Genomic DNA, 27,826 nt, shown 5'->3' on the forward strand with positions numbered 1-27,826 from the left:
CTCCTAGATGAATTCTAAGAGGAAGGAAATTATTCTGTAGTTGTGTCTCTCAGTACTTAAGCACAAAGCTGGAAGTTTGGTACAACAAAGTTTTTTTTCTTTGAGTCTGCTGTTGCTGTAGTGTTTAGATGATCACCCATGTCCTTTTTTTAACCTTTTTTTATTTGTTTGTTTTACAATACAAAAATGAGTACAGTCTCCCTGTGGGAAAAAAAAAATCAACATTGAAGATGAAAACTACTCAATGATTTTATTTCTTGCCTTCCTTTTCATTATCTTTATTCCACTTTCCTACTCCAGAAAACATTTATTAGCAACCACCATAGTATCTGAGGTCATTTGATAAAGAGTTGTTTGAGAGCACTTCAATATAATGCTTCAGTTTTAGGAGATCTGAACCTGCCTCTTCAGGAGTGTCAGTGGTTAAAGTTGGAATACACTAGTGCAAAATTAAAATAGAAATGCATGTGTATAATATGTATTAGAGCTAGATAAAGACTTATTTTTTTCTTGGTAGTGTACACATCTACAGAACTAACTTGCAGTTGCAGTCCTAGATTTGTGTTGAACCTGAAGGTGAATGGGGTCTGTGAAAATGAAAACTTAAGAGAACCCTGGAGGTAGGAAAATGATGTGAGTACTAGGAAGAAAATTTAAAACTATTGAGATGCTAAAGGGGGAATAAAAATAAGGTTGAACCCTTCCCCCTTCACACAGTTCTCATTTAGTTTAATCACTGTTCAGGTAAAGTAGCGGACAGGAGAGCCTATGAGTAGCCACGGGAACTGCTTCCCTGTGTAAGTGGATATAGGCACTGAGTGTACTATGGCATGTATGTTAACAGGTATCAAAGAACTACTTTCAGATCTGGAACAAGATCTAAAGGTCACCAAATGAATTAAACTACAAGTATTTCATCTGCATTCCTTGTTTTAAAAAAAAAAAAATTTCAAAGGGCAAATCTTTGGCTTTGACTAGAGAGTGTGATTTCGTGTTTAGGTTTAGATAGTACTGTGAATGTGCAGGAAACTTAGACAAAAATCTTGTTAAGAAAATCCTTAGGTTCTTTCTCTCTATCCTTTTGCAAAATTAAGATAACTTTTCACTAGGATTTTTTTTTTTAACTGGAAAAACATTTTAAAGAGGGTCTCTGCGGCTGAACCTTTCACAAACACAGAAGTGTCATAGTGAATTAAGTAGATTTCTACACATTTTATTACGTGGATAATTACAGATGAAACAGTATCTTCATGTTTGTTTTAACATAGAGGAACTTTTGCAAGCTTTGCTTCCTTGGGTGCTGCTGCAAATGTTGTACTAATGTCTGTGGTCTGCTTTGTCATCCAGAGTTATGCAGGGAACTAAGGGAAAAGGGTTATTTTCTGGTTTTCATTTTAGTTGGATCTCTGATAAATACTGTGATTGCTTTCTGTAGATTGCAGGTATCTACTTGTTAAAGACCAGTGTAGTTTGTGATACCTTTATATTAAAAAACCAGCCTGTTTTTTTTTATTTCTATAGAGAGGGAAGGTACCTTTCAAACAACTGTTTAACTCTAAACTCCTAATTTGCAAGTCTGATATTGAAAAATGTAGCTACCAACTCAGAGAGCAGTTGACTGTTTATATGAGGCAGTTGAGTATTTTTTACACATCTGTACAGATGTGTATATAGTATACAGATGTATACTTTGAAAGAGTTTTTTGAAGAGGCCTATGGAATAAATGAATAAATAAGTATTTTTACAAGTGGCATGTAAGGCATAGCTACACCCCACTCCCCTTTGAACAACTGTTCTGTACACAGCTATAAAGGCATTATTATATATTTAAATTCTCAGCTGAATTTCCATCACAATTTCAGGAAGACTGAATATATTAAAATGTTAGCAATGCTTTTTTTTTTAAAACAGAGAATTATACAAGCATTTTAAAATCTTAATTTCAGTGCTAAATACACCTGCTATACTAAACATTGAGCTTTACTGGCATATTCTGCTTTCCCATATATAAACTTTCCATCCAAAATGCACTCCTCCTTGGTACAGACTTTGTGTGCCAGAAATACCAACATTTTACAGACATCCAAAACTCATTGTGGAGAATTATTTTTTCAACAAGCAACGAAAACATACTTTGAGCTCAAGTATTCTACCAGAGGCATAGTGAACCCAAAATTAAGCTAGAAATTATTTTAAAAAGAACTTGTACAATATCCAGTTAAAAAGAATGAAAAGCTCTTTTTGTCCTGTTGAGCTTGACACTGGTTCAGGGGATTTGTTCACTTTCTCACTGAACAGTCTGTGATTCTTTTTCTAAATTCAGCCTTGCATGTCTTGCATCCATATTTTAAACTTACAGAATCCTGAGAGTGGTTTGTTTCTGGTGTTTTGAATGCTGGAAAACCAAATATCCTCTCTAGTTACTCTGCTGTTATTTTTTACAGAGTACAAGGCACTGAATTTCCTAAACTTAAACTCCTAGTGCAGTGATCAGATGAATTCCCCTTCAGCTCAGCAGCCACCATTTGCTAGGTGATCACATCCTTTCAGGATCATCCTCATCCCTGTTTCTTTCCTGGCTGGTATAAGGTTCCATTTGATAAGTTTAATCATTTTTTTTTAATACCTTTCCCCCAGAAAAAGCCAACAAAATCCTAACTAAATTTAATTGCTGGCAGTAGCTGAGTTCCTTTACAGTTGTGAAATGAGGGATGGATTTAGTAGTTAGCTGCAGATATAAATATTTGTTCTGATACTCTAGAGAAGCTGAGCTGCTGCCAGCCATACGTCAGTAGTTGAATGTTTCACAAAACTTTTTATTTTAATTTTCCTTTGCAGCTAAAAAGAAACTTCCAAATGGTTTCCTGCTACTGTTTTCAGCCTTTCACAATTCCCAGGAGTGGCAGACACTCAGTTTGAGAAATACCACTGGAAGCTTTTTTTCTAGAGAACTGTATTAATGCTGCAGAGCAAACTGTGGGTGGCTTTTGAATTTTTTTTTTTTTTCCCTTTTTTAACTTCTTCAGAAACTAACTTCTTTGAGCCAATGACAATCAATTGTTTGCTTTTTTAAAAATACTTTTTTTTTTTAGTAGGTAGAACAGAACATCAGAGAGGATCTTGCAGCTTACAAATATTAATTTCAATTACTCCTAGATTTTCTCTTGGGTAACAGAACAGGTCAGTTCATGATTTTTGATTTGTGCAGGTGCTCTTGTGTGTTCAGGAAACTGGTAGGGGATTCCACCTTTACAACACTTTTTCTTGAAGCTAGGTGAGAGTCCCTAAGAGTCAGTGTTGGCAGAGGTACTGGTTCTGATAATACATTTTAATTATCCTTAAATCTAGACCTATTGGGTGAGTTAGGGCTTTATATCTTGAGGAGCATGGTCTGCATAATCTTAAGTGTAAGTTGTGTCTGTCTGAGCTAAAACAGGAGAAAAATCTTGAAATGGCCATAAAGAAAATAATGGAGTATCAAGTGGAAATTCAGGTTTAATTGTAATAATTTCTTGTTTAAATAAGCAATTTTTTCCTTAATTTAATAGGGAATCTATTAATCTGCAAATCTCATAATAATAATTTAGAATTTATAATTTACATAAAATAATTGTTGATTATTTAAGAGGGGAAAAAGCTCAGGAGCTTACTTTGTGAGCAGTTTAAGAGTGCATGCTAGGAAAATGTTTAATTTTTACACACAGTGAAGTCTGCTGCCTCTAGAGAGGAAAAAAAAAATCAAAAAGCAGTTCTTTATTTTGCAACCCAACATTTTGGACTTCTTCTGTTTGGAAGAAACTTTCTGTTGGGTTTGGGAAACTATACAAAAGAAATGCATTGGTGAGAATTTCTGCTTTCCATTCTAGCACAGAGCACAAAGAAAAGAAGCCAGAGGATGAACTGTACATCTCTTTTGTTCTGTAATTAATACTTTAATTTCTTTGCTTATCATGGTAAAGCTTGCAAAATAAATCGACTGAAGTGTCTGGCTTGTTCTGGGGAACATGTCAGCAAACCTTCAGCTCCTCAGCAGCAGGAGGTGGCTGCACCTTAGGTTGGGTGACAACAACCTGGCTGCTCTGGGATAACAACACCAAGGTGTCCCTTTGAGAGGCTTTTCTTTAAGGTGATCAGGAGTTTTATGTCACTGTTTTGCCCGAGTGTGGTAATTAGGTCAATCTTGCCTATTATGTTTGTGGCTTTTTGTTTGTTTGCTTCTTTCTTTTTTTTTTTTTTTTAAATTCTCTTCCTTCCTAGCTTATTTGCCTAAATAACTTTCCAAACTTGTGATGTGGGATAAAGCCAAAGTTGCTACTTCCTAATCGTTTTTTAACAGAACTTTATTCATCATTTAACTTCCCTTGCTTTGCCAAATTACTAATAACATATTTCATTTGCCAAACCAAGGTTCACTGACATTGGTCTGTAATCCTTTCTTTTTTTTTCCCTTTTTCATTCAGATGCAATCAAGAATGAGTAAGTGTTCTAGACACCGTTTCTAATAAATCACAAATGCATTAATAACCCTGGAATTTGCAAGGCATGACCTAAGACACTAACAGCCACTAGATGTAGCAACTGGTGCTTAACACTGGAAATGCCCATTGTTAACACATTCCCAGGAAATATTTTTAGGCTTCTCAGGGGGAAATGTCATACATTTGATAATCAGGTCTTTTTGAGTTAACTGATGACCGATTTCTTCTGGGTATTTTAAGTTGTCTGTTCATTTTGTTCTCAGAAAAACCCCACAGGATGTTTCATTCAAAGGCATTCATTTCTGAAACCAAATCAGTGTCTCCTGGCTGTATTGTTATGTGCTCTCATTACAGAAAATACACATAGGGATCTGTAGTCCTCTCTACCCTCTGACACTGCTTTTTGCAGTTAACTTTTGAAAAGGTGCAGACTTCTTGGACCCTGTTTGCATTCACATTTAAAGCCTTAGAATTATTTTGTCACCACCATAAAGATTCTCCTGCTTGGTTTCTTACCAGAAGTAGTTTGACTTTCCCTAAAGCCTGAGCATTCAGCTGTTGTCCAAGTTGTATAAATTCATTTCTACAGGTGAAAAAACCACCCCAAAACAATGGCTATGAAGAAACTACCAGTGGGCAAAGTAATTAATAATCTAATGCACTCTAAATCATGGCTGAAGGATATAATAAGAAGTTGACATTTAGATGCTGTGGTGATAAGTATAATAAAAGTATTTTAAACCTATATGAAGGAAATCTCAAATTTTCATGTTCTCTAATTTCAAATCTAATTTCTTTTAAGAACAGACTGAGACTTTTTTTTTTCATGCATTACTTCTGCTGGCTTACCTCAGATAATTTTAGTGCTTAAGATAAATCCCAGTGTATACCTGACTGTCAGCCCATTTCTATAGAAAAACTCACACAGGGGGGAAAAAGGAGGAACTCACTCCAAAGGTTAGCTGAAACCATCTACAAAATGCCCAAAGTAGAAAGCAGGAAATAGTTTGATAATCTCTGTGCTTGCCAGGGAAATCTCATAAACTCATCATATCCATATCTCTTTACCTGATAGAAGGTTTATTGCTGAAGTAGGAGGAGGATGGAAGAAGGGATGGGCTCCAGAGCCAGCTCTGGTGAGGAACACCCTCCTGTCTCTGAACAGGTTTGTGCCTGGGGAGCTGACAGCATCCAACTATTCCCTGTAAAACCTGCCCACATCCAGCCCCACACAAAAGGCATTTTCTTCTTCAAAAATACCTTGCTTAATTGGTGAAAGCTCAGGAAAGCTAATTGGAAATGTCCATCGAAGTTATGTAAAGCCACTTCTGTTGGTTTGAACTGCTTTTTATAGAAATGATTGACTGGAGCAGTCAGCTCAATAAAATCTCTAGGCCTTTCTTTGCAAAAGCAAGAACTGTCTTTTACTATTAATGGTTATATAGATAATAAAAGACTGGAAGAAGTTGCTCTGTTGGTGACAGATTATCTTGATAGCCAGCCTAAGCATCTAGATTGTTCATGGTGCTGAGTATTGGGTGCCATGACTGCAGTGTAAGCTTCTTTTTTATCATTATTTTTTTTTTTTCAGGCCATGACACAGTCAAGTGAATGATCAGAATGTTGAGTAGCACAGTTTTGATGTTTTATTGGGATAATTTCAAAAAAGAGATAGCAGAATGAGGAAGAAGCCCAAAGGGCAGGCAGCTAGTTTGGTTCAGAGGTTTGGAGTAGTTCCCATGGTGGGAGGTTATTAAATAGAGTCTTCAGTTTTGAACAGAGGTACCAAAGATGAGAGGAGGATGGAGATGAATACAAAGGTATGTAAAATGATGACTGGCATGAGAACAATTATTTGTTATTTTTTTTCTAGCTCAGAGAATGGTAGGCACGCAACGAAGCGATCAGGAAGCAGATCTAAAATAAATAAAAGCACTTTGTAGTTTTCCAGCCAACGCCTAATTATATTGTGAAATTTGTTGCCACAGGATGTTTTGGATACTGAAAGTATGAATGGGTTCAAAAAACATTAGACAGATTTATAAAGAACAGGCCATTCACAGCTCTTAAAGACAGAGATCTGAGTGCAATCTCTGGTTTAGGGAAGCCCAGAGGCACCGGTGCTGAAAACTGGAAGGGTATATTGGGACAGGATTTCTCAATGTCTGCTGTTCTGCTCTTTTTTTCTCTTTCTTTTCATCCTTGGGATCCATTGCTGGGTACTTTCATACAAGGCTAGATTGACCCTTCTTACATTATGTTGCTAGGTGCTAGGTTTTTCAAGGTGTTTGAATAGTCCTTTGAATGAGTTTGAAAAGGAATCAATAATTTTGGAAAATCCTTGCTGAAAATGTTGAAGTTCTTGTGATGTCAGTGAACTTTTTTTCTCTATGGACAGTGGTTAACTTGAATTAACTTAACTATTAATTAGTTAACTTCCTATTTTCTCTATGGACAGTGGTTAACTCGTATTTTCGTCTTTCTGTTTGATGAGATTGTGGCTGTATCCAAAGTATAAAGTCTTCATCTTTTCATTAGAAGGGAAAAATCAATATTTAACTCTGTCATGATCCCTGAATAACTTTTTTTTAAAACCTCCCTCTCTGTGGAGACTGTCTAGTCCTGTTACAGTTGAATGTGTCAGTTTTTGTTTTAATTTTTGAGAAGAAGTAAGACTGAAGGTTTTTTCCCCCAGGTGCTACAAGCAACAACAAAAAGACACAAAAAAGTTCCGTGGAGGAGCTATGCTGTTCTAAAGGGCTTAAGCATAACTTACCACTTCATGGAAATTCTCTTATGGATAATGTCACACTGACTTCAGCAAAATTATATGCATGTAAAAATATTTTAGGGTTCATCCCTTCATTTCATTAAATGATTGTGCTTTAGAAAGCTATTCCACCCTTATGTCATTTTTCCCTTCTCTCTGCCTCTTAAAAACCTGTGAACATCTGTGATTTTACTGAGTTGATTATCTCTTAAATTATGTTAAAATATGATCATTTTACTTTTATGTATTCCTTTTTTTGTCTTTTCAGGACAGCCCAGAAACTTGCAAGATCTATGCCGAATTAAAATCCGTCAGTGTATAGGCCTTCAAAACCTAAAACTACTTGATGAACTACCCATTGCCAAGGTCATGAAAGACTACTTAAAACACAAATTTGATGATATCTGATATCCATGAAGAGAAGAACTCTGAGCAAGATTAGTTATATTCCAGATACTGAAGAGGCTTGTTGCCTTGCACAAAGTATATCCTATGCAAATTCTGATTTTTCTGTGAAGTCAGAAGGCAGGTATACACTTCCTTGGGTTTTTTATACCACACGCTAGAAGGTCTTAATTTTTGGTTTCTTGGTCCAAGTTTACAAGGTCCAAGCTTTCTATACAATATTACATTTAAAAAAAAAAAATGCTGTTGGTTTTTTGTTTGTTTGTTTTCACATGAAGTGTGCAGACTTGCAGTGGAGATGGAAGGTAGCCTCTCAAGGGAAGTGCTTGGTTGGGATTGGCGTGCCGGGCGATCACTCAAGCAAACGAAGTTGGGAAATCAAGGCACCAGTCCTGCAAAAGGATACCCATAGGAAGACCTCTGGAGCCCTGTTGCCTGTTGGGGCTCTTGTCTCTGCCAGGGTGTATGTTTTAGCAGGATAGAGGGAAGAGCTGATGATACATCCTAGGGTACTGTATGAATAGAAGTTGGAAATCAGAGGAAAAAACCACGGTTATGCTGTTCAATCCGAGGGTCTATACATTGGCTCTTTTTCTGTTGTTATTTTCCTAATTAGCATAGTTGGGATGCCCATAAAATTCAGGCCCTCTTTTTTCCTGACATTCCCTATGAAATGAGTGGCTATTTGTAAGTCTATTTTTAACAGTGACAGTACACTACAAAGAGGCATAGCCTCTCTATTTTTTACATTAACTTAAGAGGAAACAAATTTAGATTTTTTTTTTTTTTTGAAGCCAATGTTTTCTGTTTCTCATACAGTGCCTCCTGTGCAATAATCTTTCTGATATATTTTCCCTTCATGTGTGATTCCCCCCCACACATTATTCCTCATTTAGTCTCAGTGCATTATTTGTGAGAATAGGAGCTGCTGCCTTACTGTAGTGTTGACATTACTGAAGGGATGCAGCAGTTGCTGTTCGTTCTTGCTCCCTGAATTTCATGAATGTATAACCTGCTTTGTTTCAGTTTCAGTTGAAATCTGATCTACGGGTTCTCAGCCAAATTGTGTCCACTTAAAAACAAGACAAAAAAAAAAAAAAATTAAAAAATTGGCCAAGCCTTTTTATTTTAAAGGCAGTGATGGACTTTTTTTTTTTTTTTGGTTGGTTGGTTTGGTTTCTCTGAAATTCAAGTTGGTTTGGGTTAGAGAGTGGGAAGTGCACAGAAGTTCAGATGCATTTTATATGTGCACCCAGAAAAGCCTCATTCCTATTAGAAGTTTAAATTTTCCAAATGTTAAGTGGTTTCCAATGATTGTGAAAGCAGCAACTGAAAGGAGTACTGAAATTTGGCTGCTGAGTGTGTTTTTCAAAAGATGTGTTAAAGAGTTTTGTTTTCTGATCAAAAAACCCAAAAGTTTAAAAAAAAAAAAAGATTGGGCCAAAATGTGCAGTTGTTTCACTCTCTTTATTTTCATGGGACTGCTGAGTCATCATAAGGTTCTTGCCAGTGTCTTTTACTTCTTTTTACCATCCTGTTGGCTCCAGAAGAGTCTCTCTAAGATCAGGAGTACTTTTGTACCAGTTCTACCAGTGGAAGGGAGAAGATGAAAGGAAGGGTGGTGGCTTTTCAGTTGAACACTGTCACTTTCAAACTATTTTTTATTAATGATAAGAAAGGTGAAGCAGGAATTCTCATATCACTCCTCTAGTTCCTTTTAGTACTTTCCAACCCTGGATTGCAGTTCCTTGAGCCTTGTCACTGCTAATGGATGCACTGGAACTATGGCAAGCAAGGAGGATTCTCTCTCCCTGTTGTTCCTGGCACTGCATCAGATTTCCAAACAATAAATGATTTTGGAGATTGGTGGCTCAGAGGATTGCTAATGGAATGTTGAACCTTTTTATCTCCACCTTGGCTGGGTTCAAGTCCAACATGCTTGAGCAGTGACCAAAAGTCTGTGTCTTGGCAACACGAGCGAGCGCACGGTCCATGGGGTGGTCACCTCCTGGTAGTAGAGCTGTAGTAGTGCTTCCTCCAGGTTGGGTGTTGTGGTGGTGGCCTTGTAACACAAGGGACAACCCAAGAATCTTGTTGGGGGTGTGTGTGAGCTCCTTGCCCTGGTGGTGGCTGTTGGCTCCTGTTCAAGCAAGAAGCTGATGGGAGCTTTAGGCTCTGCAGTACTGAGGCAGGGCAGATGTTCAGAAGTGGCTGGCAGGTTTCAAGCATGAATCTTCAGTTTTGTGAAGTGAGAGCAGAACCTTAAAATTGCTTCCTTTTGGGGCTTTTTGGGTTTTTTTAAAAATGACTTAGTGTTGTTCACTACATTTGTAAGTTGGTTTAAACCAATGTTCTTCCCCACTGAATTTTTACAGTACTATTTTCTAAGGTAGAGTCTATTTTAGTTGCAATCTATATTAAGGCAAATTATTTGTTCTGTCTGTTGCTGTGACTGAAGAAAATTATGGCAGACTTCGTTGGTAACAAGAATGCTATTTAATGAAGAAATGTGTAATTCCGTTATTTATTGTTTGAGGTTTGTTTTTTGGTTTCTTTCTTTTAAGTAACTGACATCTAAAGGGAACACAGATACATTTCAGGCCAGTAAAAAAGGCTTTCTTTTAAATTCATTTTCATTCTCTCCTCTTTTCCCTCCTCAAGGTGTGGAGGGAAGCCCTCGCCCTTTCTTTCAGTGCTGAGCCATCTCTTGTAGCTGGTTCCTCTGGCATGGATTCAGCAAAGTTCTGCAGCACACGTGTGTCTGAACCTACTGATACTTCTGTTCATTATCTTAAGGTATATGTGTGCTCAAGTGCCAGTAAAATACCATTATTCATTACTAAACCAGCCCAAATTTCAGTAATGGGGAATCTGGTCTCTCTTTTTTTAATTGTTATGTTAAAAAATGTGCACAAATACTTTGAAGAACAAACTGAATTTTGTTTTTCTTTTGGACTAGAATGTGGAAGGAGAAGTGCATAATACAGACTTGTTATGTAGCCTAGTTCCATTACCTTAAATTTCACAGTTGAACACTTTGAATAAACCTTAAGAAATTGGCAAGTACACCAAAGAATCAAGATGAGTAAAAGACTCTGATCATTAACAAACTACAAACCTCATCCTTTAAAACAAAGCAGAAAGTTTTTGTAAATATTTATGTTTATAAATGTACAGCAGAGTAAGAGTGTTTTTTAGATTATTTAATTACCATATTTCTAAACTATTTACATTATAGACAATACTTGTTAGTTTGAAAAGCTCTTGTGTTTTTGTTTTGTTTTGGGTTTGTTTTTATTTTAAAATTCATTATTACTCATGCTTGGAATAACTCTGGCTTCCTCAGGATAGTGTGGAAAATTCAGTTTGCTGGCTCTGGTTGGCAACCATAGGAAAACCCATCTGGACAAACTCATCAGATAAATACCCAGAGGCAAAAGAGAATATGTAGCATATTTACCAGGGTGGACCTGAACTAGCTGAAAAAATTGGGATCTTAACTTTGTCAGTTCCATCTGTCAAGAGCCCCCAGTGACATTGTGACAAGAGCAGCCTGCTCACAGGTTTAGCTTCCGTGCAACACTGTGTTACCAATATCATCATGTATTTTGTTCTTCCTTTTGCAATGTAAGTTTTTTTCCTTTGGGTCAACTCGAATTTAAAAAAATAGAAAAAAAGTTAAACCTGGTGAAAACCCCCCTTTTTTTGTTTTTTTGGTTATGTTCTGTTTATTTCTGATGTAATGTTTTAATAACATAATACCACTTTACAAGTTTTCTCTCAATGTTGGTCTGTCTCTTCTGCTCCTTTTCAATCCTCTGGTGCACATGGTTCTGGTAATGTGTTTGCTACTCAAATTTGCCCCAGCAGACAGGAGTTCACATGTCCTATGAATTATAAGGTGATTTTTACTAGTAAATATCAGCATAAAGCTCACTTTGGAGCTTCAGAAGGAGGAACAGCCTGGTAGCTGGGTTTTCACTGCTCAGATTCCAGTGCAGCCACTTCAGGGTTTTTTGAAGGATTCACCTTCAAGTTCACATACTAAGATTCAAGAATGGTCCAAGTAGAAGTCATATTTTTCAGCTGAATCTGTGTGGTGTCCATTTACTACTAATAAAAGTTGAATAAGGGGGTTGTCTATGAATATTCCTGGCACCCAACTGGAAGCATTTGGTTTCAGTCGTGAGAGTAATGCACAAGCAAACCTTGCAGTAAGAGTGTGGACCCTAGAAGTTTGGGGAGGAAGGGGGCTAAACTTAAAGACATAACTGGTAAACCATAGAAGGGGGGGGAAGGAAAAAAAATATGTTTTCCATTGCTCGGTAGCAAACTCTACAAATATCACTAGGAACAGGTACACTGCAGAACCAAGAGTCATGTTTAGAACTTTGACTGGTGCATTTGCTGGATGTTCCTGTTTATGTATCATATTTCCTGTTGGAGTGTTCAGTTGTTAAGTTGAAAGCAATTAATGACTAATGTTACTATTTTTAAAAACACCAAACTTGATTTACAAGCTGTTGACAAATGACCTGTTGAGAATATACAACCTCGGTGTGCTCGGGTCAGTGTGTAATACAGAAGAGTATTTATTTTGTGGGGCAAACCACTTTTAACCATAGTGTCTAACATAATTTTTGTATGTTTAAAGCAAAAGTAACAGCTGATGGAAGTAAAGAGCAGGCTCTGTCATGTCTTCCCCTCAACAGCTTGGACTGAAGCTTTTAAATTGTCTTGGCTTTAGTCTCTCCCTTTGGTTGGGGCTACCACCACCTCAAAGGTTTTATTCTTCTTTGGAATAGTAATGAGAGGCTAAAATTTCTTGCTGTCCTGGATCATTGGCATATTGCATCTCTTCTGTATGATTCTATTTCTTGCTTTATGCTGTTAGCCCAAGTAAAGCTCAACATGTGATTTCATCTCTTGACAATAAGAAACAAACCAGATACATACACAGCTTTATGAAGCCATGCTACCAGGAATTCCTCAGTCAGTGCATTCCCCAGGGACCCACAACATGTGGCTGGAACAGCAAAAAGCTGGGATTGAAAGCTGCATTGACTTTTATTGGGAAATCTCCAGCTGTCTAGTGAAGAAATCGGAACTCCAGCTGTTTCCTCCACATCTGGGATCCCTAGTGTTGCTGGCTGCTGTTTGGGAGGTCCCAGGTAAGTTTTGAATGCTGTTAAGGCTTGTCTTTGTGTTGGTAAGAAGGATGTTTGACACATCTACAGAGGGGGCTTGTAGAGATCTGAAAAATATCTGTGCCTTCTCTAAACTTGCTGGGGTTTTCTGTAGGGTGGAGTTTGTGTAGTCTTATAGCAAGTGTGTGTGAGAGGGATGGATGCTTCAGAGAGTACTTCCCAGACTTTAACTTGATCTGTTGCAGTGTTTTGTAGACCCTTAGCATCCATGAAATATTCCTGAAAGGTCTGGGAAAGGTGAACAGCAAGCTTATAGGCAGTAGGTTATACAGAGGTAAATGCTTTTAAGAGAAAATTTAAGCTTGTAAACTGATGTACAGCAAAGAGCATCTATTCTTTGTTAAAGACCACAAAATTAGCCCTAACTCTTCAGTTCTGACTTGAAAAATAGTTTCCTTGCTGTTTTTGTACTCCAGATATATCAGAAGATGATCTCTTCCCATTCTGTCACAAGTAACTAAGAGTTAATGCAAATATTATACTAAATTCCTGGTTTCTGACTTAGTCCATTGTAGCTCCTCTGAAGGTGGTGGTTATTCAGCATTTAATCTACTGTGAAAAAGCAAATAATTGATTTGGGTGGCCAGCTTGCAGGCCTGCTTTCTTTATGCCTAATGAGGAAAGTATTTTTGCAAAGTGTTTACAAAACACTTCGTGAAGGAGCAACGAGAGATTCTGTAATTGGGGCCAAATTTATGGGCAACCAAAAGACACATTGGGTTTTTTTCCTCCTTAAAACTATGTCCTATTTTGATAAGACTTTAAAACACTTTGATACTCAGTCCTGAGTTGGTAAAAGACATTTTAGTTTGCTTGTCCATTCTGTGTTTTGAGAAACCTAATGTATCAACTCCATCTCTGATGCAGCAGATTAGTCAAAGATCTTCAACAAAATATAAACTCACTTTATTTCAAAGAATTATCTTTACAGCCATTACATAGATTAAATTCTGTGTGTATCAAAGTTAACAGCAGGTTGTTTTGTTCTTTCCTGAACAGATGCTTGCTAGCAGCCAGTACTCTGGATTCACATTGTGCTTAAAATACTGGGTTGCAAATTTGGGTAGCACCTTGTTGGCCAAAACAGAGCTGCCCATGTCACTGGTCTAAGCTTAAAGTGAAGATGGGAAAAGTTACATATCTATGTCCTTTTCTGTATGATTTTTAGCTTCTCAACTCTTATTACAGATAGTAGAAGGATAATAGAAATTTAGGTTCAGCATCAGCTAGTGCTTGATTTTTAAGCCTCAAGGAATGCCCAGCTGAGTTACTGAAATGTGACTTCCAAGCTATGCCTGTCTCAAGCAACCAAACTTGAGGTCTCTCCCCCATCTACCTGGATGTTGCTCATCTCATGATGGTTTCATTATAGCTCTTAAGAAGCAAACCCAAATGATTTTTAGAGAACAGCCAGTCTGAAAATGAAGTGACCAGGAATTTGGGTTGGAAGATGAAGCTGAGATGTGGGATTGTGTATGTGAGAGAGAGCAGAAAATGTGGCTTTTGATCTTGCAGAAGTGTTTGGTGTGTGGGTTGTTGGGCTCAGAAGTGTGAATGTCCTTGATATAAAATAATGTGCATGGAGTCTGTTCCTTTTCTACTTGATGTGAGCTATTAAATGGTTAGTCAGCCAGGAAAAAAACAGTGTTTTTTGATGATTCAGGCACCCTCCTGGTAAGTGGAAGACTTGAATTAAAGTTCACTCTGAACCAGGCAAAGCAATTAAGGATGGGGATTTGCTCTTGTGTTGCCACCTTTCGGTGTTGTGGTGGTGTCAGGCTTGTAAAATTGTGCCCCAGAGAGAGAGCATAACAAAATACAAGCTCCAAGGTTGACCCTGAGAAGTTATTCCAAGCAAGGACCCAGCTGGATGGAGCTCACCCTTCTGTGTCTTCCAGGTGTGAATAAAAAACAGATGCTTGGGAGGCTTTATTGTCTCTATTTGTCTGTGATCTACCTGGAAAAAAAAGTTCAGATCTCTTCTGGTTCCCTGAGCACCTTGAGCTCTGGAATATGGGCATAGTCCAGGTCTAATCTTTGACATCAGTGCTGACTTTCTTTTCCTCTTTCAGGTCACTGAGGAGGGCAGGGAATGAGACCTTCCTTGCTCTGAAGGAGAGCATCCTAGCAGGTGGATTCAGTGATGGGTTTGCAGGTATTGTGTAATGGTGGCATTGGCCACTCCAGCCCTGGGCAGTGCTTAGAACCACTGAGGAGTGGATGGAGGGATCTCTGGCATCTGAAAAAGGGAAGGGATCTGGGTGAAGCATATGGGAGGATATTTAGGCTGAATCCAAAGAGAATTAATACATATCTATTGGTGTAAGTTGAGTGTGTAAGTAGGGTGGGCAGCTGAGCAGATAGAAACCACACCTTAATGGAGATGCATAGAGAAGGATTGAGAAATAGGGGCAGGATATCCTCTAAAATATATTTACCATTGATTATCTTGAAATGTTTGGCAGCTTACACCTCCTGCTCTGCTATCAGAGGAGCATAACCACCCCCCAACTTACAGATACTGTGTAGTGGGTCAGTATTAATGCCATTCCCTCTGTCCTTTGCCTGTTTCCTACTATGCCAGCCACTTCTGCTCCATCTCCTCACCATATGAAGGCAGAAAAGGAAAGGTGATGAGGAAGAGGAGGCTGGGGGGATGATGAAGGTGGCTGTGATGATTGTATTGTGTGCCTTGAGGTGTGCCTGAGGGAGAGGTCACATCTTTGTCACAGGGTAGCTGAGTTTGCTATAGATCTGTTGTCAATCTAAGTGACAAATCTAAAGTTTTTGTGATACTGCTCAGGGCTCCTATGTCCTTTGTTTTTATTTGATGTTAATCATCTTGTTTGGGTGAACAATTAATACTTTTTTATAAACCAAAATATTTTACTCCACATTTTCATTTACTTCCATCCCAATGCTTCATCCCAGATCACCAATTTACCTGTGGTGTTGTTTCAAGTCTCAAAAGTGCTTAGCAAGTTTCTTTCTCATCACACCCAGTTCCTATTTTAATGGAATTTTAGGGATGTATTTGCATTATTAGTACTATATCCTGCAACTTCTTCATGTGTTCATGTCCAAGCAAATTAAATCAAGTGGCTTTCTCAGAGTCTGATGAGTTGGTACCAACCAATATTAGGAAACTTTAAATGATTCCAAATAAGATTTCTTTGAAAGATGATCCAGATATGGGCACTTTTAATCTTATCTTGTAAAGAGCTTCAGATAACCTCTGCTGCTCATTGCACCTTGTGTTTTGTCTTTTTTTCTTCCCAAGCTCAGGTACAATGCTGGTCAGTTTTCCTCTGAAGACTTTCTATTTTTGGGGGGTTTTTTTTCCCCCAAAATTTTTGAAATCTACCATTTTGAGCACGGAAAAGCTTTGCTGGACTTGAATTGCTCTCACAAGACCTCTTGTTTCAAAGGGTATTTTTAATGGCCCCTGCATTTTTTCCAGAAGCTTAATGCCTTATCCAGTTCTGTGTTAATTTGTAGTTACCATGTCAATAAAGAGGCTTTTTATCAGATACATGTAGTGTAACAGTTACTGTACAGCTGAACTTGCTGGCTTTGAGTGTTTCCTGTGCTTCATAAATACTTCTATAATCTGTTGTGCAAGCTCAGCTGTTCTTAATTCTAATGTGATTTATATTGTACTTAGACATTCTTGGCTTGTCAGAAGTCTTAATATATATTAGTGCCATATCTATTGAAAATTGACATGTTTTTTGCAGCACTTTAATTTTCACTTCTTTATATTGCAGCATTTCAGATTGAGCAACACAGCATTGTTTGCTTTTAAATTTCCCTCTCTCCTTCAGTCCTGAGAAACCAGAAATAATTAGATTAAATTTTTCTCTTGGCTTGCAGAGTTTTCACTTGTAGTGAATTGTGCCATGCAAAGCTGTGTCCCTCCAGTGAGAATTTGGTTGTCATTGTTATGAGCTCCATCTGGACTGTGTAATACTTTGTACTTTGCACTACAGAGACTCTTTGCCCGTGGCTCAGAGTCAAATCCTACCTTGCCAGCAAGAGGAGCAGCTTTTTCCTCTAGCAAAAAGTGCCATGCTTAACCTCTCCAGGCTTTTCTGCTCTTGTAGAGAAAAGAATCTGACTCTAAAGCTCCAAAGGTGACAACACCTTGACTCCAAACAGACAGCAAAAAGTATTTTGGGAATGTTTAGTTCCATGTGGAACTCAGCTCAATTTCTTCAATGGGTCATGGGAGACCAGAAGGAAAATTCCAGCTTCCATCTACATGAGGCAAATAATCTATCCTGTTCACTGGATCAAAGTTGATCGTTGGGAAGGAGTTTGGATGCACCTTAAAGGTCCCTGTGATGGCAAATCAAAAGCCTTTATTGTTCAGGCACTTCTGTGTTGAATTACCCCACTGCAGAGGAGGAGCTGGAGCTGTTGTTTCCAGGCTGAGTCTTCCTGAGTTCAGCTGGGAAGCAATAAATATTACTTTGTGTCTGTAAAGGCTTTCATCTTGCTGAAGATACCATTTTCTTCTATAATCATGAGCATAGTAAATTCTTACTATTATTTTATTATTATTAATATATTCTTACTATTATTACTATTACTACTCAGCCTTTCTGTTTAACATCAGACTTCTAGAGTTTCTGTCTCTCCCCACATTGGTTTCTTTGCTGCCATCATATATACCATGCTCTTCATTGAATGCTTTCCTGGCAGTTCCACCAGTTCTTTACTGAGGTTTTGATTCTGACAAGGCTTTGTAAAACCAAACCCTCTTTGGAGGGGTCTCTTATGAAGTAATGAGGAAGCAATGCCACTTGGTTCCCCAGAGAAGAACATTTAAATGCATGGATCTTGGTTTTGGGTAATTAGGGTTGGTTTTTTCCACTCAAGACTTACCACTAGGTCAAGAGAACATCAAGTGCTCCCAGCAAAAGTGCCCTGGTTGGCAGAAAGCTGCTCTAATGACTCTCTGATAATTTTTTTTCCTTGCACAAGAGCCATACTTGAAGCTGGTGCTGGACGAAACACTCCTTAAAGCATAAACTGTGCTCATGTTGCATTGAAATAACATTTAAGTGCTTTTTCTCTGCACCCAGAAGAAAATGCACAGCTCATTTTTGAAGCCTCATCTGTTTGGTTTCCTGTCCTCATCCATGTTCTCTCCCATCTCTTTTCCCAAAATGCATTAAAGAATCAGCAAAGTCAACTATTCTGCAACAAAAAAAATCTACTTGGAGTTAAAACCTTAATTTACCTGGGTTCTGTGCTATTAGGAAACTTAGGTTTTCATTGTAGAGGTTGCTGTTGATCTCTGATATGGGATCTCCTATAAAGGCAGGAGATGAGCTGAAAGTTCCCTTGACTCATCCATCTTACCAGAACATACCCCAGCATTGATACATTTGGGTTTTTTGTGGCATTTATTCTCAAAATAGTCACAGCTGCCTTTTTATTCCTGCAGTGCACAGATGGGAGCTTACAGTACAGTTTTTCCCCTGGAATGATGTATTGCTATCATGACCTTGACTTCTGCTCTCATGGAGGTTCATGGCCATAAAAATCACTTTGTTCAAGAGCAGTGGCTGTAACAAATAAGCTTAGCTAAACCATCACTTTTTCACTTTTACTGATTTCATTCTTCTGCTTTATGACAGAGGTTAATATAGAGAATTAGTTTTCAGTGACATTGTTTCAACCTCTTTATCCTTGTCTAATTAAATGGAATACTTTAAAGATGATTCATATTGCTTGACACCCTTGCATCTAAACACTCCTTCTTTTAGATGGAAAGTAAACAAAATGTGCAGAATAAAACTTCAAGTTGGCCTGCCTTCCATTTACTGAGAAAAGGGGATTTTTTTGTTGGTTTGCCTTTAGGTATTTTTTTAAACCTTTCAGAAGAAAGCACTATACTTTTCCAGTACATGGTGTGATGATAGCCAGCTCCCAGACAGACAGATTCCCATAAAGCTTTTCTTGAAGGGAAGAATCCAAAAGCCCTGAAGGCAACTCCTCTCCTGGTGCAGAGCAGCAGCATCACCTCCTGCAGAGTGACAACAGTGAGGTTTTGAGGTTGCAGTTTCACCCAAGCTTCATGCTGATGGTAGGACCCAGGACAAGGTACAACCTTCCCTCAACCCCACCACCCACCTCCCCATGGGATCCAGCTTTTCTGGTCTACAGTGTGCCCTGGTGAAGAAATATATAGAAGGGAGAGCAGGACTCTTTGATGCCTCATGTAAGGTTCAACCCACCCTAAAACCACCAGGTTTTGTTAGCTCACTTAGCAAGGAGACACTGAAAGTTTTCTTCCTTAGAATGAGTACTTCTTCCTGAGCTACCAAGAGTTACTTGGTTTTATACAACTTTTTTGTGTACTGTCCCTTCTAGAAGAGTGGTGTGAGTAACAAAGGCAGGGTTGGAAGATACTATGGTTTCCCTTCCTCCTCATGGCAGGACTTATGATACAAAGAGCACAGGATTTCATTGATGTTTGTGGCTGTTTCTGCTTGTGGGCTTTTCACAATACTGTGGTCAGGAAGATGACAAGATAAAGGATGACTAGTGTAGATCTGCTCCCTCTTTTAAAATAGGAATAACCCCTTTTTCTGATTATATTTCCTCTCCCCTCCCTTGGAAAAGTTGACTCAGAAATCCATCACAAAGGAAATAAGTTCATTTGAATTTCTATTGAACCTTGAAAAGCTGTTTTATAAAGACCTACTTGGAGGCATTCAGCAGTGGGGCTTTTGACAAGAGCAGAAGGCAAAACTGAAACTCCCAGCCCAAATACTCTGGTGTCAGTGGCTTGCCCTTGGCTCTTGCACCATATCACAGATGAAAAATGAGACCTTTTCTTATTCTTGGGGGGATGCTCTGTGATCCCAGGCATCAGTCGCTGTCGTAGTAAGAATTTCTACCATACAAGGAAAAATTACTGTTAGCTCATGGGAAAAAAAGGCCAGCAGAAAGCTGCTTTACTGTATTTGGAGGTGAGAGAAGGAGGAACTGCCTTGTGATGAGTTATTTCCCTGTGCCATTACCAAATTTCTGATGTTGGCCTAAGCAAGAACTTGTACGTTCAGCCTTCTTCTTTTTGGGTAGCGTGTTGAATGGGGATCCTGTGCACTCAGACTCATTTTCTTCCTTTGAGACAGCATTACTCAGAAGAATAAAAAGCTCCAATGAAAAAGTGTCTGTTTTCAGTCCCATGCTGCATGTGTTTTGGGAGCAAAATGGGTGTTCTCTCTTCTCAGCCCAACATAAAAAAGGTGTGTGAAAACGAGCAGCAGTTTTATAGCTACATTAGGAAAATAGAATAGATGCATCCCTGGGAATGCCACTGCCATTGCTTGCATCACTGCTGGGCTTTTTATGCCCAAAGAAGCTATGGTAAAAAGGTTCATGGTTAAGCTGCCACCAGATTTGCAAGCATTGATCTGATTTCAGTGCAAATTGTAGATGTGGGGTCTTGCTCCAAAGAAGCTACGTGGTCTGCATTCAATTATCAGAACTGTTTCTTCCTGAAGAAGCTATAGAGCAAAGGTGCCTCTTGAAGGCTAGAAATGAAAAGCTGTTTCTGCATTTTTCATCTTTATAAGTAGCTGGAGGCCTCCAAATTAAAAAATATCAATGTATCAGCCTAATTCCTACTTGTTAAGGAGACCTGCACACCTCACACCTCTTTATGGATTGCACAGATTATTCATCTTTTGTTTTCCATAACTCATTCTGCTGAACTGTAGCTGATTCCAATAGTTCTCCAGGTAATAAAACTCAGGCCAATGTAGCAAGTCTTTTATTTTTTTCCCCTTGTGATTGATTGGCAACCTAATGTGTCTATGAAGGATGTCTGTCTGGTTTTGGACGTGAGTTTGGGGAGGTCTGAGACCTAATGTTCAGCAAGGTAATGCTCTGAAGTTTGGGAAAATCTCTCTTGAGTTCAGGATGTCAAGTTATTTTAGTGAATTGAGTTTCTGGACACTGGACTAACTGTGTGTTTTTAAAAGACATTTTTAGTAGTAGAGAAATAATGTCATCTATGATAGGTCTGCTTTATATAACACTTGGTTATGGTTTTTTGTATTTAAACAGGTCTCAAAATAACAGGTGGCAATAGGAAGGCAAATAATGAGCTTAATATGAGGCCTTAACTTGGTACATACTTTTTTCTTACATCAACATTTGAGTTTATTTCTCAAGGGTTAAAATCTGACAAGTCCCATTTTACTTGTCCCTAATTTTATACCAGCCTGAATCCATGAAACTCAGCACTCAATCTCTGCATCTTGTTTGTCTGGCCAAAAACCTGACATTTCTACTATTGAAAATACTTTTTTTTTTTCTTAAATTTAAAAATACAGGGAGCAGGGGAGATTTTGCAGATAATCTTTAAGGCAAGGTCACTTGAGGCATTTCTTGAAGGAGTTGGTTTTGCAGCTCTCATAGCACTAAACAGAACGAGGAGCCCTGGGAATCTGAGCTGGGTTTGGGAAGGGCCCTGGTATCATTTGGCCCTGCCAGGGCTGCTCCTTTCTCATGGCTCCCCCTCCAGAATTTTGTAGACTAAACAGAAGAGCTGTGTCATGGCTGTTCAGGTCAGGAAGGACAAGAAACAAATGGGTTCAGCCTGACTATTTTACTATAACTTGCTGGCTTGAGCATGGGGTTGAAAACGTGCAAGCTTCAGAAGATCCTTTAAAGATGTATAATCACTATAATGAACCTTGCTTTTAATGAGTAGTCCTTCTTAATTTGAGGGTTTGCATTCTGAATTCTGCTCCTGGAATTCAGGGCTGTATATTTTGCTTGACTCCTAAAGTTTTGTCCCTCAAACCATCATTTCTTCTCAAGAGTTTCCAAGACTTCTTGTTAGTATAGGCAGGCAGGGTGGTTAATGGTGTGGTCCCTGCTTGATTTCACTTTTTCTTTGCATCCACTCTTTTTGTGATAACAGACTTAAAAAGTTGTAGGAGCAGCAAATGAAGCAATAAGCAAGCAAATGTATCCAAGTGCTCTGAGAGGTTTTTCATGTTTTAGGATCAGTCAGCTGCCTCTGTGCTTCCAAAACTGCCGTGTCCATCCATGCTCTGGACTAAGGCTTTTTGCCAAAGTCTGGTGGAATCAGTGGCTCTTCCCAGTGCCACTCGTGGGCTTCTTACTTGGGTCTGAGACAGGAGAGGAGTAAGATCCTAAAATCCTTCTGGTTGGAAAAGACCTTCAAGATCATCAAACCCAATCATTAACCTGACTCTACCAAGTCCAGTGCTAAACCACGTCCCTTCAAAGATGTTTCCAGCTCCTCTGATCTCACCAGGAGCTTCCCTGTATTAGGAAGGCTTTTTCTGCATTGTGACTTAAACCACCTCACAAGAGCCAAAGAACAGCCCAGCTTTGGAAATTCTTGTGTTGTCATCTGCGTCAGCTGCTGTCCTGATCTGGTGACCTCAGGACCTGAACACATGGAGCCTCTACTGCCTGTGTGAAAGAGCCAGCCCCTCTGGCTGGAAATGGAAGAAATTAACAGGTTTTGTAGTTTCTGGCAAAAAAAAGAGGACAGGAAGCCTGTTGACCAGTGCGTCACAGCTCGGTTTCCTTCTCTGGAGTGAATGAATCTGTTGGGTTCCCAGTGAAGTGATTCCTTGAGTTTGCAGAGTAGGTGATTTCCATCTCCATCCCCCAGCCCTCATGCCTACAGTGTCTGGTGTCAGCTATGAGAGCCCTGGGTAATTCCACTCTTCCTCAGCTGGGAGAGGCTGGAGACCTTCCAAACCATGTCCCATCTGTGCAGTTACCTTTTTATTACTAGGAACTGCAAGGTGCTGTAGGGCTGAGGGGAATGAATGAAGTCTGTGTTGGTTTTATATGGCTTTTGAATTGTTCAAGTGACTCTAATAAGCTGCTTTGCATTACAGGATAGGCAGACCAGTATCTCAGGAGGTTTCCTAAGTTTGGCTCGTTTTCCTTGAGCTTGATAAGCAGGAAGGACAGTCCCTAATGGGAGAAGAAGGAGAGAAAGAGCAAGGATACATGTGCAACCTGGAAAACTTGCCTGTGAGTTTGACTTGACTCCATCTAAGGAAGGAAGCTGATGCTAATGGCTCTGCATGAGATAACAAATTATAGTCCAGCATGTGTTTTCTGTATTCATTACAACATGTCATAAGGAGTGGAGAAACAGGATGTATAATGTGGGCTTATTTCTGGAACCTCAGGAGAGCTGCCCAGATGTTGAAAAGAAGTAAGGGAGAGTTGGAGATAAAGGAGAAAGACCTCCAGGGTGGGACTGGAAAAGCTGATCCAGAATAGGAGTCATTATAGTGTTTTGCTCACAGTCACACCAGCTGGCTTCCAGCATCAGGGGAGCTTTCCAGATAAGCTCTGGACAGTAGGAGCATAAATAAGGAATTTGTTCCAAAAGGGTGAAATAAAACACTGAAGGATGCAATACACCCATAAACAATTATTTAAAAGAGCTCCCCTGAAAACAGCTGCTGGGGAGAGTGTCCTAAAGTGAGCCTGGGGTGAGGAATACAGTGATAGCCTTGCTGTTTGGTGATAGCTGTTGTGCTCTCCTCTTCAAGGGGATGTTAAAGGAAATTGCAGTCTCGTTGCTATGTGTAGCTGTGTGCTGGAGATGTTTCTGCTCCCTGTGGTTAACTCTCAGGGGTTGCATTAGGGACTGATGAAACTCAGGACACTTGATCCCTGTGTGCTCGCAGCATGTGGTTTTCAATGAATTATCCCATCCTGGTCCTTCCCCAGAGCTTTCCCAAGATTTTCCTCCTGTCCTGCCTCTCTGGAAGGGTGGCAGTGGGGTGGGGGTAGCAGCTCTGCTGACCCCATTTGCTTGCCTGATGAGGCTGCTGGTTTTTTCATTGCTCTGATGATTTTGCTGTATTTTAATTTAATCCCTGATTCTGCTAAAACCAGAGCTCAGGATCTCCTCTGTTGCCCAAGCATGCAGTGCTTTCTTGCCCTAATCAAAGGGCATGTTCTTCTCTACACACACACACTTCTGCAGGGAAAAAAAAACCACAAAAAAAAGAAATGTACAGGCTTCCCCACTCTTCCCTGTTGTTTTGTGTATTTACGAGAATCCAGATGCTGCTATTAGTAGGTAAGGAAAGCCCAGAACATTTTGCTTCCTTGTGACTAATACCACATTTTAATTGTTCTGACTTGAGGACTAAAGTCTCTTTAGTTATTTATTTAAAAAAACACAAAAAAACAACCCATAACCCTGTGAGATAAGTTAGAAAGCTATTTCCTGCTCTTACTGCTCTGTTCCTGTGTCCTTGTCTTTATCACTATGGAGTTTTTGTGCTTTTCCAAAGCCCCTCTTGGCAGGAGATTCTCAGATGCATCAGCTTTGCAGAGAGTTTGTATGGGAGAAGATGCCAGTGACTTGGATCCAGGTCCTGGTGAGGTGGAAAAATAAGAAAAGCTTTACAAAATGCAGTCACTAAGAGGTGGCTGCAAAGTGTGTTACAGGGTTTTTGTTGCATCTCCCAAATCTCTTGCTGTAGAAGCACTGAGCCACATTTGGTGCAGTACAGTCCCCATCTTCTGAGCACTCAGCCAAGGCAAGATGTGTAGGGAAAGAGATTCCTCCTCTGAGTTTGGCTTAAATAGTTTTGAGGGGATGAAACAGTCCCCAATTTATTACTTTTCTCCCCAGACCTTGGCTGAAGTTGGCTCAGCAGGACTGGGAATACATCGAGCAGCTGCTCATGCAATAAGCTCATGTTGCAATCAATCTATTGGGATTCTGATGGGGATAGATCTGCTCCATCAACCAAACACATTGAGGGACAACAACCATACTAGTGTTTAGAGGGAGGTCAGTGCTCATCCTTCCTCTGCTCTGAGGAAGCAAAAAGAAGCTGTAGTGGTACATTTTGATAGTTTTCAGCTAAATACTTGAAAATGTCAGAAATTATCTGAATTGTCGTAACTTCTTGCATCTGATAGTGTTGGAGTCAAGTGGGTGGATGAGAGAGTAAATCAGCAGAGAGCTGTGAAGCTTGGGCTGATGGGCAGTGCAGCTGACAAATAATGGGATGATATCATCTGTTTCCTGGAAAATTAGGTTTTTTTCTGGCCAAAGCATTCCAGACCCCAAGTGCTTACGTGAGCTGTAGAGTTCCTGGAATATTTTAAATAGATGTTTCAGTAGTCCAGGTGTACTGTGATTAAGGATGAGTAACAGCAAGATATGACTCAAGATCAAGATTTCTGGTAATTTTTTTTTGTAGGCAGCAGTAAGAATTACAGGCAAGGAAAAGTGAGAGAGAGGGAAAAGATCTGGAAAAAACTTAACGTGGGGTCACCAAGTGGTTTAACCTATGTCATTATGGGAGTGGACAGCATTTTCTGAGCTGTATTACCACCCAAATACAAGAATGTTTAGGTTTAGGGCTTTATTTTCCTTCTATAGGAGGTACTCGTGATTTGGAAGTATTGAACCACCCAAAGGAAAAGGAAGATTAGAAAAAAGAAGTCAGCTTGCATGTCTAGCAGGTGGTTTGGAAGCAGACTGAATTGCTGACCTTCTGGAAGGTTGACTCCTGCTTTTTGCATGGTGGGGAAGATGGTTCCTGGTTACTTGTTTCAGTCACCTTCTGCTGAGTTTGTTCTCTCCCATCAGTTGTAAAACATGGTCAGAGTCCTTATGAGAGAGGCCCAACATCACTGCTGGAAGGTGGTAAGAGACTTTCTGAGTATTATAGACAGCTTGAAAGATGAAGAGGGATTTTATTTGACAGTTGCTTGATTTCAAACTTATACTGAAGAAAAAGTGGACAAGGAATTTTGGATTAACTACTTCACTGGTGATAAATGTAAGGAAAATACACAATAAGGCTTGGGACCTTAGGGTGGGAGGATGGAGGAACTGCTCTAGCACCAAGATAGGGATTCTCCTGAGCAGACACAACTGAATCGCTCCTGATGAAGCAGATACATAAGGACAAACTGTTCTGAGATCCTCTCCTGAAAGAGACTAGAAAAAAACCAAACAAAACACCACAGGATTATAGAGGTAAAAAGAACACGCAGTGTCAACAAAAATGAAGACAGCTATGAGTGAACCTTAGTAACACCACCAGCATCTTTCCATCATGATCCTCAGAACAATAAAAATAATCCAGGGCTGTACATGCTCCAGCCAGCTGCTGAAATCAAGGTGCAGGTATGTTAAGACAGAACCCAGCCCGTCTGGGCTGCTAAGAAGTAATTGTGCTTAGGAGGATTGTTAAAAGATAAACACACACCCCTGCCTCCCCCAGTGACATGTCTCATCCTAATAGTATTCTGTGCTTAGTGTATCTGGCAAAGATGGACTGATCTTTTCTCATCCTTGTAAGATCAGTTGGCCAACAGAGAGGATCTAATTAACTTGATAATGACTGTTTTGACTTAGTGTTTACAGATTGTCTCCTCTGAGGAGACCTTGAGTGTGGGTGGATGGGGGTCAGGGAGGATAGAGAGATGGTTGGGACTAAATACAAGTCATATTCTGGTTTTGCTACAAAACTCCTGAGGTGTAGGGAAGGGCAGTTCCAGAGCTGAGCACCAAGTTCAGGGCATGGGTGAGCTGAGGATTTACAGCAGTGAGTAAATTTTGTTGGATTCTCTGTTCTCTCTGCATCTGGCACAGCTGTTGGTAGGTTCTTGTTTTGAATACCCTGAAGGATTTTGTATTGTTTGTAAGATTAATCAATCACCTTTGTGTTCACTTTAGTGAGCCAGTTCTGAATGTGAGGACACAATGCCTCAGGGACTGTGGATTGGGAAGGCCAAGACTTTGACTTTGCCCAAAATTTGGTTAGAGCACATCAATACTAAAGGAATGGGATGCCAAATTAATAGCAACCAGAGGGGAACAGGGACTTTCCAGCCCCTGAACAAGCAGTAGCAGAGAGAAGAAGCTTAGGGCCAGAGACAGCTGTTGGTAGGTTCTTGTTTTGAATACCCTGAAGGATTTTGTATTGTTTGCAAGATTAATCAATCATCTTTGTGTTCACTTTAGTGAGCCAGTTCTGAATGTGAGGACACAATGCCTCAGGGACTGTGGATTGGGAAGGCCAAGACTTTGACTTTGCCCAAAATTTGGTTAGAGCACATCAGTACTAAAGGAATGGGATGCCAAATTAATAGCAACCAGAGGGAAACAGAGACTTTCCAGCCCCTGAACAAGCAGTAGCAGAGAGAAGAATCTTAGGGACAGAAACAGCTGTTGGTAGGTTCTTGTTTTGAATACCCTGAAGGATTTTGTACTGTTTGTAAGATTAATCAATCACCTTTGTGTTCACTTTAGTGAGCCAGTTCTGAACGTGGACACACATTCAATGTCCCAGTGACACTGGATTGGGAAGGCCAAGACTTTGACTTTGCCCAAAATTTGGTTAGAGCACATCAGTACTAAAGGAATGGGATGCCAAATTAATAGCAACCAGAGGGAAACAGAGACTTTCCAGCCCCTGAACAAGCAGTAGCAGAGAGAAGAATCTTAGGGACAGAAACAGCTGTTGGTAGGTTCTTGTTTTGAATACCCTGAAGGATTTTGTACTGTTTGTAAGATTAATCAATCACCTTTGTGTTCACTTTAGTGAGCCAGTTCTGAACGTGGACACACATTCAATGTCCCAGTGACACTGGATTGGGAAGGCCAAGACTTTGACTTTGCCCAAAATTTGGTTAGAGCACATCAGTACTAAAGGAATGGGATGCCAAATTAATAGCAACCAGAGGGGAACAGGGACTTTCCAGCCCCTGAAAAAGCAGTAGAGGAGAGGAGAAGCTTAGGGCCAGAAACAGGTGGCAGAGCTCTGGAGAAAAGGGGCAGAAATAGGTACCTTCAAAAGCTATTTTGGGAGCTGACTGCCATTGAAATGAACAATGAACAACATGCTTGGATGGCAAGTAGAAAAGAAATGGAGGTGTTTTCCCTGCATCTTTGGGCAGCTGCTGG

General features: G+C 39.6%; 1 protein-coding gene across 5 annotated transcripts in view; it reads left to right on the plus strand.

Moving 5' to 3' along the window:
• Window positions 1-10,835, plus strand: part of ASB7 (ankyrin repeat and SOCS box containing 7) — a 30,424-nt gene extending 19,589 nt beyond the window's left edge. For 4 of the 5 annotated variants that reach the window (XM_030457415.1, XM_030457416.1, XM_030457417.1 and 1 more), the window contains one exon: window positions 7,518-10,835. In XM_030457415.1, coding sequence (XP_030313275.1) covers window positions 7,518-7,657 — 140 coding nt within the window. In that variant the 3' untranslated portion in view covers window positions 7,658-10,835. The remainder of the gene's footprint in view (window positions 1-7,517) is intronic. The other variant, XR_003987997.1, reaches the window with a different exon arrangement.
• Window positions 10,836-27,826: the final 16,991 nt, after the last annotated feature.

Source organism: Calypte anna, chromosome 10 (genome assembly GCF_003957555.1).
Source record: "Calypte anna isolate BGI_N300 chromosome 10, bCalAnn1_v1.p, whole genome shotgun sequence".
NCBI lineage: Eukaryota > Metazoa > Chordata > Aves > Apodiformes > Trochilidae > Calypte > Calypte anna.